At 35.9% G+C, this 14630-nt stretch overlaps 1 protein-coding gene across 1 annotated transcript in view; it reads right to left on the bottom strand.

Moving 5' to 3' along the window:
• LOC125329394 (adhesion G protein-coupled receptor A3-like) overlaps positions 1-14630 on the bottom strand; it is a 263741-nt gene that overhangs the window by 125032 nt on the left and 124079 nt on the right. The window contains exon 7 of the mRNA XM_048311313.1: positions 8920-9133. Within this exon, the coding sequence (XP_048167270.1) occupies positions 8920-9133 (214 nt within the window). The remainder of the gene's footprint in view (positions 1-8919; positions 9134-14630) is intronic.

The following is a 14630-nucleotide window of genomic DNA, read 5'->3' as shown; positions in this document are numbered from 1 at the left end:
AGGAGAGTGGTGGAACCACCTCCCAGGAAGTGTTCAAAATACCATGTGGATGTGGCACTTGGGGATATGGTTTAGCGGTGAACACAGTGATGCTGGATTAACACTTGGACTTGATGATCTTAAGAGGTTTTTTCAAACCTTAACAATTCTCTGATATTCCATGATGATAAAATGAAGTCAGACATTCATGAGATGGTATCAAGGCAAACTGAATATGAAGATTGCTGCCTGATGAGAAAAGGATGACTAGGCAGGCTTTTCTCAAGTTTCCCTTTGAAATTATAGTGACCTTCTCAGTAAGAACATTGAAAGGAAGAAAGAATATACATAATTCTTTTTTGTACTGGGAAATTTCATGCATGGTAGAATTCCTTTTTTCAAATGTGATGACTGACATATTGAAAAATTAATTAAAATGTACAGCTGATGCAATTGCTGGAAAAAGTCAAAATACTCAACTGAAGCCCATGGCATTTGTCATTATAAAGAGAGGAACCATAATACAAGCGGAAGCCATAGTCATGTAATCAAGTAGCCTATGACAATAGAGTTCTATTTGAGGCATAGTTTTGCATTGCTACAGCTATGCATAACTAATTAGGCAATCAGAAGTAGGTCTCATTATGCAAAGTTTCTCAACCATGTCCTGAAGAAGTACTATAGCGACATTTACTGTACGCCCCAGCAGTCATTTGCATGCCAGGACACAAACTAACAAATAAAGAAGAGACTTTAACACCATATTGGCTTTCCACAAGAAATACTTTTAAGTCTGACTTGAGTTTCTGTAAGATTTAGGATGAACCAACTGCTCTTCCTGCAGGAAAATAAAAATTAATTACTTAAACACAGGAAGTATTTAGGTTTTCTCATATTTTTCTTCAGACAGATAAATAGCTAATGTGTTTCCACAGTTCAGGCAGAAGGTCTACATAACATGCCTCCAACCCATACGACCTTAAATTATTAATGCTAACATGCAATTTAAAAAATAAGGGTTGGTCTCCAGAGTACACTGCTGCTTGGAATACAGCTTTTTATAGGGGACATAAGGTTAAAACATGGAAAATGAAGAGAGAATCTGTAAATCAAGGCACTTGTCTGAACTCAAATTGCTAGTCTGATCTCTCTGACAAAATTAGTTATTTATGCTTAAAAGAAACAGCATTAGAAGGCTGATGGCCTTTGAAGTAAACTTGTGTCCAGGCAACAGCAGGAGAAAAGGAAGATGAAAGTTAGTACTCATTTTATGTGAGATGTCTAGCAAGTCTTTTCAGGTGTAATCAACTTCTCATACACACAGGTAATGCAATACACATGATCTTGTTTCTTTTGATTGCATATAAAAACAAAGCTTAACTTACCATTTAATACCATCTGTAGGTACCCAAGAAATGTAATGGGCTATAACATATAATTTTTCTATAATTTATCTATCAGCTCATTTGCTCACTTGCTAGAGCCATGATTAGATTTGGAAAGGACCTAGTTTTAATAACAATATACTGCCAAGAAAAAAAAAAAACCCAACCCCAAACAAAACAGAGGGGAAAAACCCCAACAAACCAAACAAAAACCTACTTCCAAAATAGGAGAAAAGAGCTGTATGTCAGTTAGTAAAGCCATCTCACTTTATTTCCTTTGCATTGTTCAAATTACTTCAATTGAAATGCAAGCGTTCAAAAATACTGTCACAGGCTAATATCCATTTGCTCCCCAACAGTCAACAGTGAGATGTGTTTTCTATAGGTGCATATCAAAGTACCTGTGACCTACATATATGCCATTAACTTCTTTCATAAAATTGAAAAAAAACCCACTATTGATATTAGAGTGACTCTACCAAACCATCTTCAGAAACTACATCAGCAACCTAAACAGCTCTACATCATATCACAACATGTTTCGTTTGCTGTATGATCTCATTATCATTCATTGAGCTTGTCAGGCAGAGACCATCAGGTACTGTTCTGCACTGAAGGGTGTACATAAAGATTTTTGCATTTATCTTCAAACTCCCACAGTCCTGGAGTCAACACATGCCAGTCTAGCTAGCTGAGAACATAAGTGGGGAGAGGAAAAAAAAAAGGATCAAGAGTTCTAGAGACCCAAAACTTTCTCTTTCTGGATAAACCTTCAGAGAGCTGGCAGGTCTGTGGAAGCACAGTGCCATAAAGCTATCTGAAGAGACTACACCTGGGCCAGGGCTTATTTAAAGTACTTCATGAATCAGTTGTCTATCACTGAGCTGCTCTGTCAGTTGGTGAAAGGTTTAGGGATGCTCAGATGTGTTTATTGTTATTAATTTTTTTCTACCAGCAAAATGATGGACTGCAGGATGAATATAACTGCAGCCTTCTGGGGAAACAGTGCTACACCTGCTCTATGCCTTTCATCTGCCCTTAAGTAGTCTGTATGCTGCAATGTTATATTCAGAGGAAGCTTTATTTCATTAGCATAACTCCTGTGATCTGTACACTATCAGAGATTCTTAGACAAAAATAACACCAATCAGACCAATAGCCAAAATTGCATAAAAAGCTTTTAAAGTAAAATATTTCCCAGATGACTCAGAAGTGTTAATCTGCTTATGACAATTCTTGATTATTTGATTACATGCCACTGGGACCAGCAAAAAAACCCAAAACAATAATCACAAAACCCCCAAACAACACACAAAAGGAAACAAACCAAAAACCCTACTAAATTAATTTTACAATTTCACACTATTTGTCAAATGCATATCACTTTGACACAGTACAAATGCAGAAATTAATTATCTAATGAATACTTGAAGGGCTGGTTGATACATTAGGGTTGGAATACTGACCTGTTTTACTTGCCCACTGCAAGAATTTTGGAAATATCTAAAAAGAAGGTAAGACGTAGCAGTTTCCTACATAAGAACTTCAGGATTGATCTCTATTCTTTCTCAGTATTTGGTGTATCTCCTACAGTGTAAACTTTATTTTGTGATGGCCAGGAGCCACCCAATGACAATACCATAAACAATTAAATATAGGGGGTTTTTATCCTGCAGAGAGAAAAAAGAGTGGAGAGGACCCGTTTTCATGGAATTCCAGCATGTTAATGGAAATATGTCTTAAAATTCATTCTCAACATTGAACAAATTGAAATACATGAAAATTTAAAAGTAATTCAGTTGCTGTTTTAATATGTCTAACAAGTTTTGCTTTGAAGAAATGGTTTGCTTCACCAGTATTTGGGGTGGTTTACCTAGCATCAGATTCTGGATGTATGTCATAAATGCTCTCATATGCTCACATTTGATTCACAGATTTAAAACTACTGCCTGGACTCAGAGAAAATGTATAATTATACCTAACATTGATGTTGACAGGAAAAGTACTTTAGAAAAAGCTAGCCCTGAGATGTTGACTCCAAACTGCTGCTACATTGCAGCATGTCCTCAGCTGCAGCTGTTTGTAGGGCCACATTAAAATCATTCTGGCCTTAAAAAGTCAAAGCAAAACCCTCTGATTCTCCCTTGTGGGGGATTAAGTGTCAATTTTTGTTCTTACTACTGAGCATTTCAGTGTTGTGGCGGGATGGACCCATATATAGCTGCTGCATATAAGCAGAGATGGAAGTGAGAGGTCAAAATTTAGTGCAAAGCATCTTCTTAATCTGGTCTCAACACCAAAGAAAGTACCTTCTTGTAAAGTTCTTCAAGGTCTCCATCAAAATATTATTATAGTTCTGACATACTGTTTTTCTAGGGTATTTTAATTCTAGCAGCCAAAATACTTAGACACGTTTTTTGTGAAAATACATATTTTTCAATCATGTTTCAATAAGCACTTACCCAAATTAACCCTACAGGTTTTATGACACAGCACAACTCTTAGGCAATGGTCTATTACTTTAATGACAGAGGGTATCATGGTTGCTGCTCTTGCTTTTCATCATATTAGTGTCTCCACAGGTTATATTTTAAAATGTTTCCCAGACTGATTCGTAGTAAAACTTGAGTTTTATATATTTCAGGTAATTGAAATATTTTTAGAGAAAAGGCCTAAGTTTAATTAATCTTCCAAATTAATTCACATGAAGATACTCTTAATCTCACATAATGAAACCCTTACCCTGAGCATTTCATAATATTCTGCAATAATTTAAAATATTGTCTTCCTATCTCATACATGAGAATGCTGCTGGTAAAGTAGCATCTGTCACTAGTCCTTTTCTGCCTCCAGTGCCTGAAGTGAGTTGTAGACCATTGTCTGCAGGGTTTAAAGTGACCTCAAAATAATAGAGAAATATTGATTTACAATTTAAATTGTTATTTTGCTTCAGTTGTCTCCTAACTACTTGACAAATAAGGGTCAAACAGAGTCAATTAGGTAAACCAAAAATACCAGCTCTGAACAGTTTCTGCTTATCTCCCTAGATTTCTCAGTATGACCCTTAGCTGCTCATCTCCAAATACCCATGACAGCAGAACACAAAATGATTATAAAATATCTGCATTTCTGAATCAAGTTATTTGGATCTGTTCTAATCTTGTTAATCTTGTGCAATCTCCAATATTCTGCCATGATTTGGTACATATCTGAACTTTCAATTAAGTATCCAACCTACCAACACACTTATCAGGGATTTTCAGACTGTTTTTTTACCTACTACCAGTCCAAATCACTACTGCTTGCTTCATGTCTTTTCCAGATGTATTCCTCTCCCAACTGTTAAGAAAGTTTAGGGATCATTTGGATCATTTCACACCTTGAATTTCTGCCTTTCACACAGAACTTCTGGAAGCATTTTGTTCATTCTTCTAAGAAGTGTCTGCCTGGATCTCAAACTTGCCATGATACCACCTGTCTACTCCTGGAACCAATTTCCTTTCTCTAAGCATATCTTAAAAAGTCCTTATTCTTCTAGTGAAACTGTCTCAATCAAAGTCCTAATTCTTTACTAATACCTGCAGTGGTAATTTCAAACAGTAAAAAAGTATTAATTGGACTCAACCTTCTGTTTGGATAGTGTAAATTATGATCAAAAGTTTTAACCCACAACATTTAATTTGTTTGAAATTTTTTTTGTACCTTTGCATTACAAGTGGACCATGATTTGAAATTCTTCCTTTCCCCTGCACATTGTTGAGATTTTCACGTAATCATATACCTCCCATCTCAAACATTACTATTTACTTCATTGTTTACTTGGCAGTGGCTACTGTCACAATGTAAGGAAGCACTTAGAGGATTAAAAAACCAGATTCTTAAGCTTAATTTTTTTTTAAATTAAAAACCCCCACAAAATAAAGTGGCTTTGTCAACCATTTTTAGAAGACTGAAATACTTAGGACAGACTATAATAGAAAAACGTGATTTTCAGGGGATCAAAACCCAGTCCTAATAGTCTGTATTTCCAGTGGCAAATCTACCCACACGACAAAAATTACATCTGAAAACAACTTTTGATCCTAGCACCTGTTAGTCTAGTTTTAGTTGAGAGCATTTCTTCATTTGTAGCTCTCCTTTTTGTGGGTTCTTAACTTTCTGCACAGTTTCATGTTTTCAGAAGGAGCACTTGTGAACTGTAATGGTCCCAGAGCAGCTATTACAGCTGTCGGGGCATAAGCACTGTTAAACACTCTGCACAAGTATTTACAGAACAGAAATAAAAAGACTTCAAAATTGTCATTATATTCTTTGTGGTAAATAAGAAACTTCCTGAAAATTAAAGTCTCTCAACCACTGTAGAGTTTCTTGGTTCATAGAATTAAAATAACTTCCTTTTCTAGTTTAATATTCTAATAACTGCCCTGCTAGCTTCTCAAACACTGAAAGGGAACAGTGGGGAAGTTGGGAAAGATGCTGTGCTGCAGAGAATCCTACGTGACCTTCCTTCTGACCTTAGAATTGCCACTTATTATTAAACTGATACAATATTCCAAGCTAAAGAAAGAATTAGGCTGTCTTCATGGAAACACCATTAATGATTTCAGCTAGATCCATTCACAAATGATAAGAAATTAGTCCCACATCATATGTATATTTTCATATATGACTATGACATTTACACACAGGCATAATGACAGAAAATTAAACACCAGAAGAATCAAATATTATTATCATTGGCAAGAAATGATAAATGCAAGCTAGCAGCAGAATTGAAAACACCTTTTCAAGATCTCCTGTAAGGGAATACTCCTTGCCAAGAAAAATGTCACAGACCGGAATACAGTTCAAAACTTTAGTTTAATTATTGTAACAAAAATATTTATTTTAGTTTATTCTGCTTTATCATAGGAGACAAAAAATACACATTTGGATATTTTATCCTTCTACTGTGCCAGTTAATAAAACAGAAGGGTTTTAGCATGATATTTGTGTTGTAATCCATGTCCAGAAATATCTGGCACTACCCAATAAAATAACCCCCTAAAAATGTTTGAATAAGCAGCTTTTGGAACATGACTACACCTCTTTGTTCAAAACTAGCTATAGAAATCTTTAAATTGCTAAGTAGCACAGGCCAAAGCCTCTCCTTTAGTGCAATTACAGAAAGCCACAGGCAGTGGACATTTGCTGTAAAGACTAGGTATGCAAAGGCAAAATAAGAACTGATTTTAAGTTACCTTTAAGTTCAAATCGTATCCTTAACATTTGATAGCCTCAGGGAGGAACAGTCTTTCTGATGTTTCAGTGCCTTGTACAACTATGATTTAGCCTTAAGAACCATCACAAATTAGTGTGTAATAGCATGTAACAAGCATATTAATACATGCTATTGTGACATGTAACAAGCATGTTAATACATATTATTTTGATTTGTTATGACAATAATAATTATATAAATTAGGATATAGTATATATGGTCATGAAGATGGGATTAAAACTAAGAAGTGCTGAAGATAATTTTAACAGTCACAACATGGCCAACGTTTTCTTATTTTCAACATGAAGAGACAATACATGTCCTAATATTTTAAAAAATAATTTCAAAATAGTACAGTTTTTAAAAGTAAGTTCAAAACTATGTCTTTAATATGTTAATTTTTGATCAGAACCTAGATCAAGGCAGAGGCACGACAGCTCTAGTTTCAGCATTTTTGGCTGGACATGGACCATGCTCTACAGTAAATGCAGTGTTGATGGCCCTTCTATCTTATGAAGTGCCATGTATAGTGCAAATAAATGAGAAATTAGAATGTTGCATGCTTTTAAACAGCTGTTTAAAGACTTGGAGTTTTATTCAAAAATATTTTGTCTTATTTTAACAGTCTGTATGCATCACATAACTTGGGCAAGTCAGAGTATTTTTCCAGTCTATAACAGCAAATGTGATGACGTATTTGAAGAGCATTTTTTCTGAATAGCTGTGCATACTGCACATCCCAGTGCATACTGCACTATCAGCATCACGGTCACCTATTAAATGGCACAGTAAACGAGGTAGGCAGGAGATCAACCATCCTTATTAAAATATGCTATGGTAGATACGGTAGACAATGGCTTTTATTTTACAGTCTGCCAAAAAATAAGTAACGTAAGGTAAAAATCAGTCAAGCTAATTCTAGCTTTTTAAAATGGGATAGCTATTTTGAAAAAAAATTTATATTCTTTTTTTCAGTTTATTACTATGCTTTACAAATTGCTTGTACAGTGCAAAACATAATTCAGTTGGAAAATATAATTAAGTGATTAACAGCAAGTCTTTCAATTTTGATATAATGGAAATAAGAGGAACATGCTTTAATTTAAGTGACTTGGCAGTTATGTAATAGCTCATGCACTTGGCATTACTGTTCTAATTGGTCTAATATCAATTTTCATTGATATTAGAAGAAAGCCAGTAGCTGTGAGAATAGGTCAGATCTACGCCTCTAGATCTACAGGACCCCAAAAGGGGTCAAATAATCAGTGAGTAGATGAAATTAATAAAGCCAAAAGACCCCAGTGGACAGGATTTCATTTGACTCCCTTCATAACTTCTATTTGATAGTTCAAGAAGCATTTCAGGTCAATTATATTAATAGAAACTGTTTGAGTGAAAAGATGTTAATGATTATCCAAGCTAATTAGCATAGCTATTTTCACTCCATCTTCTACAAAGAGAAAGGCAGAGCCTGCACACAGAATCAGACTCTCTTTTTGATCAATGACGGAAACTGGCAGAGGACAAAAGGATGTGTGCAACAACTTAGCAGCTTTTAGTGACAAGCCAATACTCTGTGATGAAACCCAAAAATAAACACTGAAATTTATAATTTATTAAACAATATTTAAAAGGGAAACTGAAGCAAAACTGGAACAATACAGTCACTGTCAAATATTAGTTTTTACTTCTTTTATATAAGCGTATTCTACTTCATTCCTCTTCCACTTTTCACATCAGCAAATGCATCTGTAGATCTCTGTATCTCTCAAGCAAACAGGCACAGAAATGGCAGAAGTCAAAGAAAATTGAGAAATATTTAATAAGAAACAAAAACGAGACTACCTAACTAAAGAATATAGGATCTAGTATATTGGAACCTACAAAAACTAATCCAAGCCTTTTCAATTGATAGTTCTTCATAGGTCCATCACTCAGACTTCTAGATGGTGTCATGAACAAGCAGTTTGGCTGTAAATCACTCTCATATGCTACTGAAGCTTTTTTGTTTTCTTGTTTTTTCATGTTTCTTCTCATGGTTTACTGTATAAGAAACTGTTTTTATCTGTTTCAAACCCATATCTGATCAAATCTGGATACCTAGACACAAAAGGTACAATTTGGAACCACAGCCAATTATAGCCATGAAAAATCTCTACCTCTGTACTCAGATTCAAGCACGCAATTGAATTGCTTCAAATAAAGTAACTCCTGATGCATGATTTAATGAGGTTTATTGCAAGTGCCAAATCCGTTCCCCTTGCCTGCAAGCCTATGACAAGGGGCGAGTGTTACCGTGTAATTAAGCAGCAGTCATGAATGATGCTGTCCTCCACGAAGATGCCTCTCTCTTCATCTGTTTCGATCAGGTGCCCAGCATGGTACCAATGCACTTGGGTGGTGTTGTCCACGTAAGTTGCAGTACACTGGAACGGCAAGCGGTCTCCATGGAAAACCACTTGTCTCTGTGATGGGATCAGCTCAAAGAGAGGGAGTTCCAGAGGTCCAGCTGCAGGGAAAACAAAACAAAACAAAAACAGGAAAAAGAAGCTGCAATTAATTCCTCTCTGATGAATACTGTTAAGGGAACTAATTGTATACAATTCTAGCTTCTTAGATGCTCATGTTAAAATGCTAATATAAGAGACATGACCACTAACTACCCACTGAAGTCTGATCATGTTGTGAGTTCAAGAGATCACATTTTTTTCACTGGTGTGAGCCCAGATAAACAGGCTTACCAGAATATCTACAGAAAATAAGTTTTGTGAAACAGGTCACAGAATGGTTGATGCTGGAAGGGATCTTTTGAGATGCTCCAACCCAGCCTCCTTCTCAAGGCAGGATGCTTTACTATACAAGAATAAAAAAGTGAGTCTTCCAATTAGAGAAAAAAATACAGCTATTAATATAGGTTCAGTTAACATTTAGAAGACCACTTCACTGCCAGTAGATGAAATGCCCACTGTGCTCCAGAATGAAACTTACTGTCTAGAGAGCCTAAACTACTTAATATGCCTGGGATTTAGATAATGATAAGACTAAGAAAAGTTCAACTTTCCCTTGAAGTTCAACTGTCCCCATAACTTTTTATTTCCCTGTTCCTTCTGCCTATTCCACAAGTCATCTCTACTCTCTAGATAATTACTTAACATTAAATATTTATCTAAGTAGCTCTTTTTATCTATTAAAGGAAGAATACTTTTTACCATATTTTTTTAATGAATTTTCTCTCTCAAAGCTCTCTCCAGGAAACACCCCAATAATGAGAACACCTCACATTCTAAGCAGGCTATTAAAAAAAACAGCTGTCATAACCACAAACCCAAATGCCTAAACACAATTTAAAAAAAACCACTGCAAATTTGGAAGGTATATGTACTTTTGGCCCTTTCATCATAACAGATGAAAGTCTGTTATGTTACAGACTTGAGAGAGATTGAAGGTTATTTTCTTCAATCCTAAAGTCTCTCTAGAGACTGCTTCTCTAGATAGTGTATGTTTTCTTGTATTTTTATTTCTAGATCTCAAAACTACCTTAAGACAAGTTCTGCTAAATACTTTCTTTATATTATGAGATTAATGCTATTTCTTTAAATTCAAAACAGAAAATTGAAAAAGAGCGTTTTAGGAAAAAAATAACTGAAACAGAAGCTCTGCATGTAAAGAAAGATGATAATCTTCTTTGGGATAATAAGAAATAAAGGAGAACCTTATTTTCTTTTTTTCTGATATAGTTCTTCTTAAGCAGAAGAAAATTACTATGGCTGATAGTTTGTTATCATTGCACAAAATTCTAATGGTAATGAAAATACTGAAGACTCACAAACATGACTGATAAACACCTTACCATGAACGTCCTGCACAACAGTTCCCACAATACAGCCTTTTCACCTCAGCCTTCAATGCCAAAACAATTCACTGAGCCTGGGTCACTTTACAACCTCCCTCTGCAATCTCAGCTTAGACAAAAGGCCTACAGACTTGAACCTTGGTTATCATTCTACCATTTTAAAGCTAGGTCTTCTCCCTTATTTTTCTTCTGTTTTCATTTAAAGGCCTCTCATCATTAATATCAATCCATTCTACAGAGTTGTCAGCTGAAAGGTCACCCTTCCACATTTGCACCACTAGCAACTATCTCAAACATCTATTTTTCTGACAAGTTCCTTTTTTTTTTTTCCATTTCACTGCTCACAATTTCATCTTCCTTAGCTTGCTCCTCAAAATCCTCCATTGCCCATAACAAATACAGATGAACTTAGCTATGCCTATCCAGGTTGCAAGCCATAATCACTGGTTCTACAACTGCTAAAATTTGTGGACAACTAACAGTGCTTTTCCTCTGCTTACTCAGCATCCCACCCTAACACACTTCTTTTACATCATTCAGATGTTGTCTTTGGAACTCTTATATTGTGAGAAGCTGCACTTATAAACCTAGCTTTGGGCCCTTGTTACTATTTGAGTATTTAAGTGTTAAATGGTATAATCATCACCTGCTGAGTGATCCACAGAGGGATCACTTCTGCTTTTACACAAGGAAGAATGCTGGCCAGCACAGCACGCAAGATTGGTACACAAGTGAATATGTGCTACTGCTGTCTGGGAGAAGCACACAGAGGATTACTAGCTGCTATGTACTGAAATGTTTTAAGTCTGCTGTGACTATAAAGGGCACCCTTCAGAAAGCTCTCCTTACCTGTGTACCCATCCTGTACTTTACCTTTTGACTGCATCTGTTATATGGAGACAAAGATGCACTACAAAAAATTCCTTGAAACATACACAATATTTTTATATCACCTTTGGCTTCTACTTAAGAGAAAAGAAGGTAAATCTATATTAATACCTCATTCCCAATAGCTGCAGCCTTGGTCTCAATCACTTATATTAAATGTTTTTAACTAGCAGATGGAGAGAATCTCTCTCTCCCAAAAAGTTGGTGTTGCATTATGAAGTCAATTATGGAATATAAGGAAAAGATATGGAGTGCAAATTTAGCCATAAATTAATGAAATTACTACCAAAATGTAGAAAATTAAGCATACTGTCACAAGTACAACAGCAAGAGATACTACTCACAGAAACAAAATATTTCCCATGAATACAGTGTTTTTAACTGAGGATGTTGTATCTGGTCAAATGGTTTTGGCCATGCAGTGAGTGACACATTGTGTCACGAGGCTATGAAATAGGAAGGGTGTGAACTGGAGCATCGATAACTTTAAGTCAAGTTAAATAACTTGTTGAGCATATGGATGAAGTGTAACACTCTCAAATTATCTGTCTTTAGCACTGGTGTCTAAGGCTCTCCCATTAACCCGTCTGTTGCTCAGCCTTGGGGATCACCAAACCCAGAAATGGAATGGGAATGAAGTGTTCTCTATGGGTTTTGTCGATTAATGATCACAATAAACGAAAACATTTTTTACTTCAGTATGTCAAAAAATGATCAGTCCTATCAACAGTGTACTCATTTTCTTCTTCTTTGCAAATCCTTTTAAGTGCCAACAAAGATGCAAAATGAATTAAACATACCTTTGGAATTAAACATACCATTATGCTAGCATATCCTCCTGACCATCTTTGAGAATGTACCTATTTGGGTTGGCCAAATTGACAAATAATGATGAAATCTCATTTTCAAATTGAAAATAATAAAATTTCTATGGATTATGACATTTGCAGACCATGGAAGGTAAACATAAGTACTTCTGGAAAACATCTGCTTTTAATCTCTGTGAGGTCCACATAAAAAAATTAATACCAGAGCTAATCCTCAGTTGCTTTCCAGGGATAGTAATGATTTAAATGTCTGAGGCTGGCTCTGCAACCATTATTCATGCAGAAGTTTCAGTTGACTTCTGTGACACATCTCACAGTTATGAGGATTAATTGCATCAATAAGAGTTTCAGGATTAGGACCAATACCCTTTATTTCAAATGACTAAAAAATTATTGTAGAATTCCATCGGCATCAGCTGGAAATACTTATTTTAAGTCCATAATCCAACAATCTTTCAAATTCAGAACACAAATAAAAGTATTTATTAATGCTGTACACACATTTTCAAGCTTGACTTTGAGAATAAAGTACAAAGTAAGAAATTCTGAAAGTAGTTGGAACAATTTTGGCATTGATTTGACAGCACTTTAAATATAACAGCTCTCCAAGCATAGCTCTACACAACAGAATTTTCTTCTTTGGTTATGTGGGTAATAAAGACTAAATTGGGATTACTGAATATATATAATCTCTGATGTTCAAATTTATGTGTGTGTGTGCACATATGGCAGACACAACAGCTTCATAAGATTAAAAAGTTCACTATTGTATGTTGAGAAGGGAGGGAGTAATTTACAGGGATTTTATTTACTTTTTACACACTTGAAAAATACTCCAAGATGCTCGTTTCAAGATCATGCACTGTGCTGCCCTCAAGTTTGGAGCCAACACCACTATCTGCAAATGAGAGGTGTGACTCCTCTCTAGGCATTTAGATCAAGAGCTGATGGAGTGTTTTACAGTCTTTACCTGTCTTGTCTCTCCAGTCAGCACTAAACCATGATTGCAGCAGAGCACCACAGGAATCACTGATTGCAGCATGAATCTAAAGGTCTAACCCATCATTACAGTAATTACATCTTTTTCGTTATCTTTCACTTCTCAGCAGAAAAGGGTTTTGTTGACTGAAGGCCAGACTCTTTATGCAATCTAGTCTTGTATTTCAGATTAGCTCTAGACTAGAATACTGAGGACATACAGAGAGGGAATCAGGTTACACAAATACCACTGAATTAGGGTATCACTTGAGTCCTTTTCACAGAGAGTATAGCCCTGCACATTTTAATGCATGCAGTGCCCCAAGATGTTAAAAAAGTTGAAAAAGAAAATAGAAATTATTTTAAAAACAATTAGCTAAAACAGAAAAATAGCAAGGTGTGCTGAAGCTCTAAGGAAATGTTCCAATGCATGTGTCCTTAATATATTTCTAAAAGAATTTGTCTCACACACACGTACACACATTATGTATATCCTATTTTTTCCTTCCAATTCAGTTCTTGAGATTTTAAAAGTATTTCAATTTCCTATCTAGTTTTTGCCTTCCTTTCTGTTTTAAAAGTTGGAAAGGAGGAAAGTATGAAGGAAATACTGCTGTTGCCTGACATACATGGAACAAAAATGATTGTAAAAAAGATAACATAAACTGCATTTCTACCCATATTTTAGTTATTTTTTAAGTACCATATTATTTAGATAATATTCACTTCTAATGAATGGTCACTACTGTCTTCTGGGGGAATGACCAAAAGCAAATCTGTAAGCCCAAAACCTGGCCCACGCCAACAGCTTTGCCTAAACACCACAGAAAGCTGGCTAGTCATCAAGCAAGGTGACCAGCACAAGGTACTGGAGAAACTGTGTCCTACCTCTAGCCACTTTTGTTGCATTTTCTGCTGCATAACCTTTAACCCGGGCAGCTCAGCTCTACAGCTCAACAGCTACTAAGTGCATAAACCTGTACTGCACCAGCACATTCTGCTGCTCAGTCTACCAGAACAGTTTTCTGCTGTGCTTTTTCTGGTCCTCATTAATTGGCTTTGTTTGACATCAACAGTTTTCACACAACCAGAAACAGGAAAATCCACAGGTTTCTCCAGGCTGCCCACACATCAGCAGTACTACAGTGCTCACATCTCAGGATACACCATTGACTTCAGTTAATTGGTAGAAAATTCAGTTTGCTACAGTGTACCACAAGCTTCTGGGACAGAAAAAAAAAGCCAGAGGTTGGCATTTTGCTTCTTGTTAATCACTTGATTTACTGTATTGCCAATGGGCTTTTTATTTGAACTGAGTGTGCCTACAGAGTGCGGCACATCCTGCTGACAAAAGTGTGAGTTAGAGCTCTAATATTTGTATACAGTCTCAGTGGGAAAGAAATGTGCATGGAAAGCACAGTGGGGGAAAGCTGGAAGTGAGGACAAAGCAAAGGAACCAA

Source organism: Corvus hawaiiensis, chromosome 8 (genome assembly GCF_020740725.1).
Source record: "Corvus hawaiiensis isolate bCorHaw1 chromosome 8, bCorHaw1.pri.cur, whole genome shotgun sequence".
Taxonomy (NCBI): domain Eukaryota; kingdom Metazoa; phylum Chordata; class Aves; order Passeriformes; family Corvidae; genus Corvus; species Corvus hawaiiensis.
This window is presented reverse-complemented; position numbering and strand designations above follow the sequence as displayed.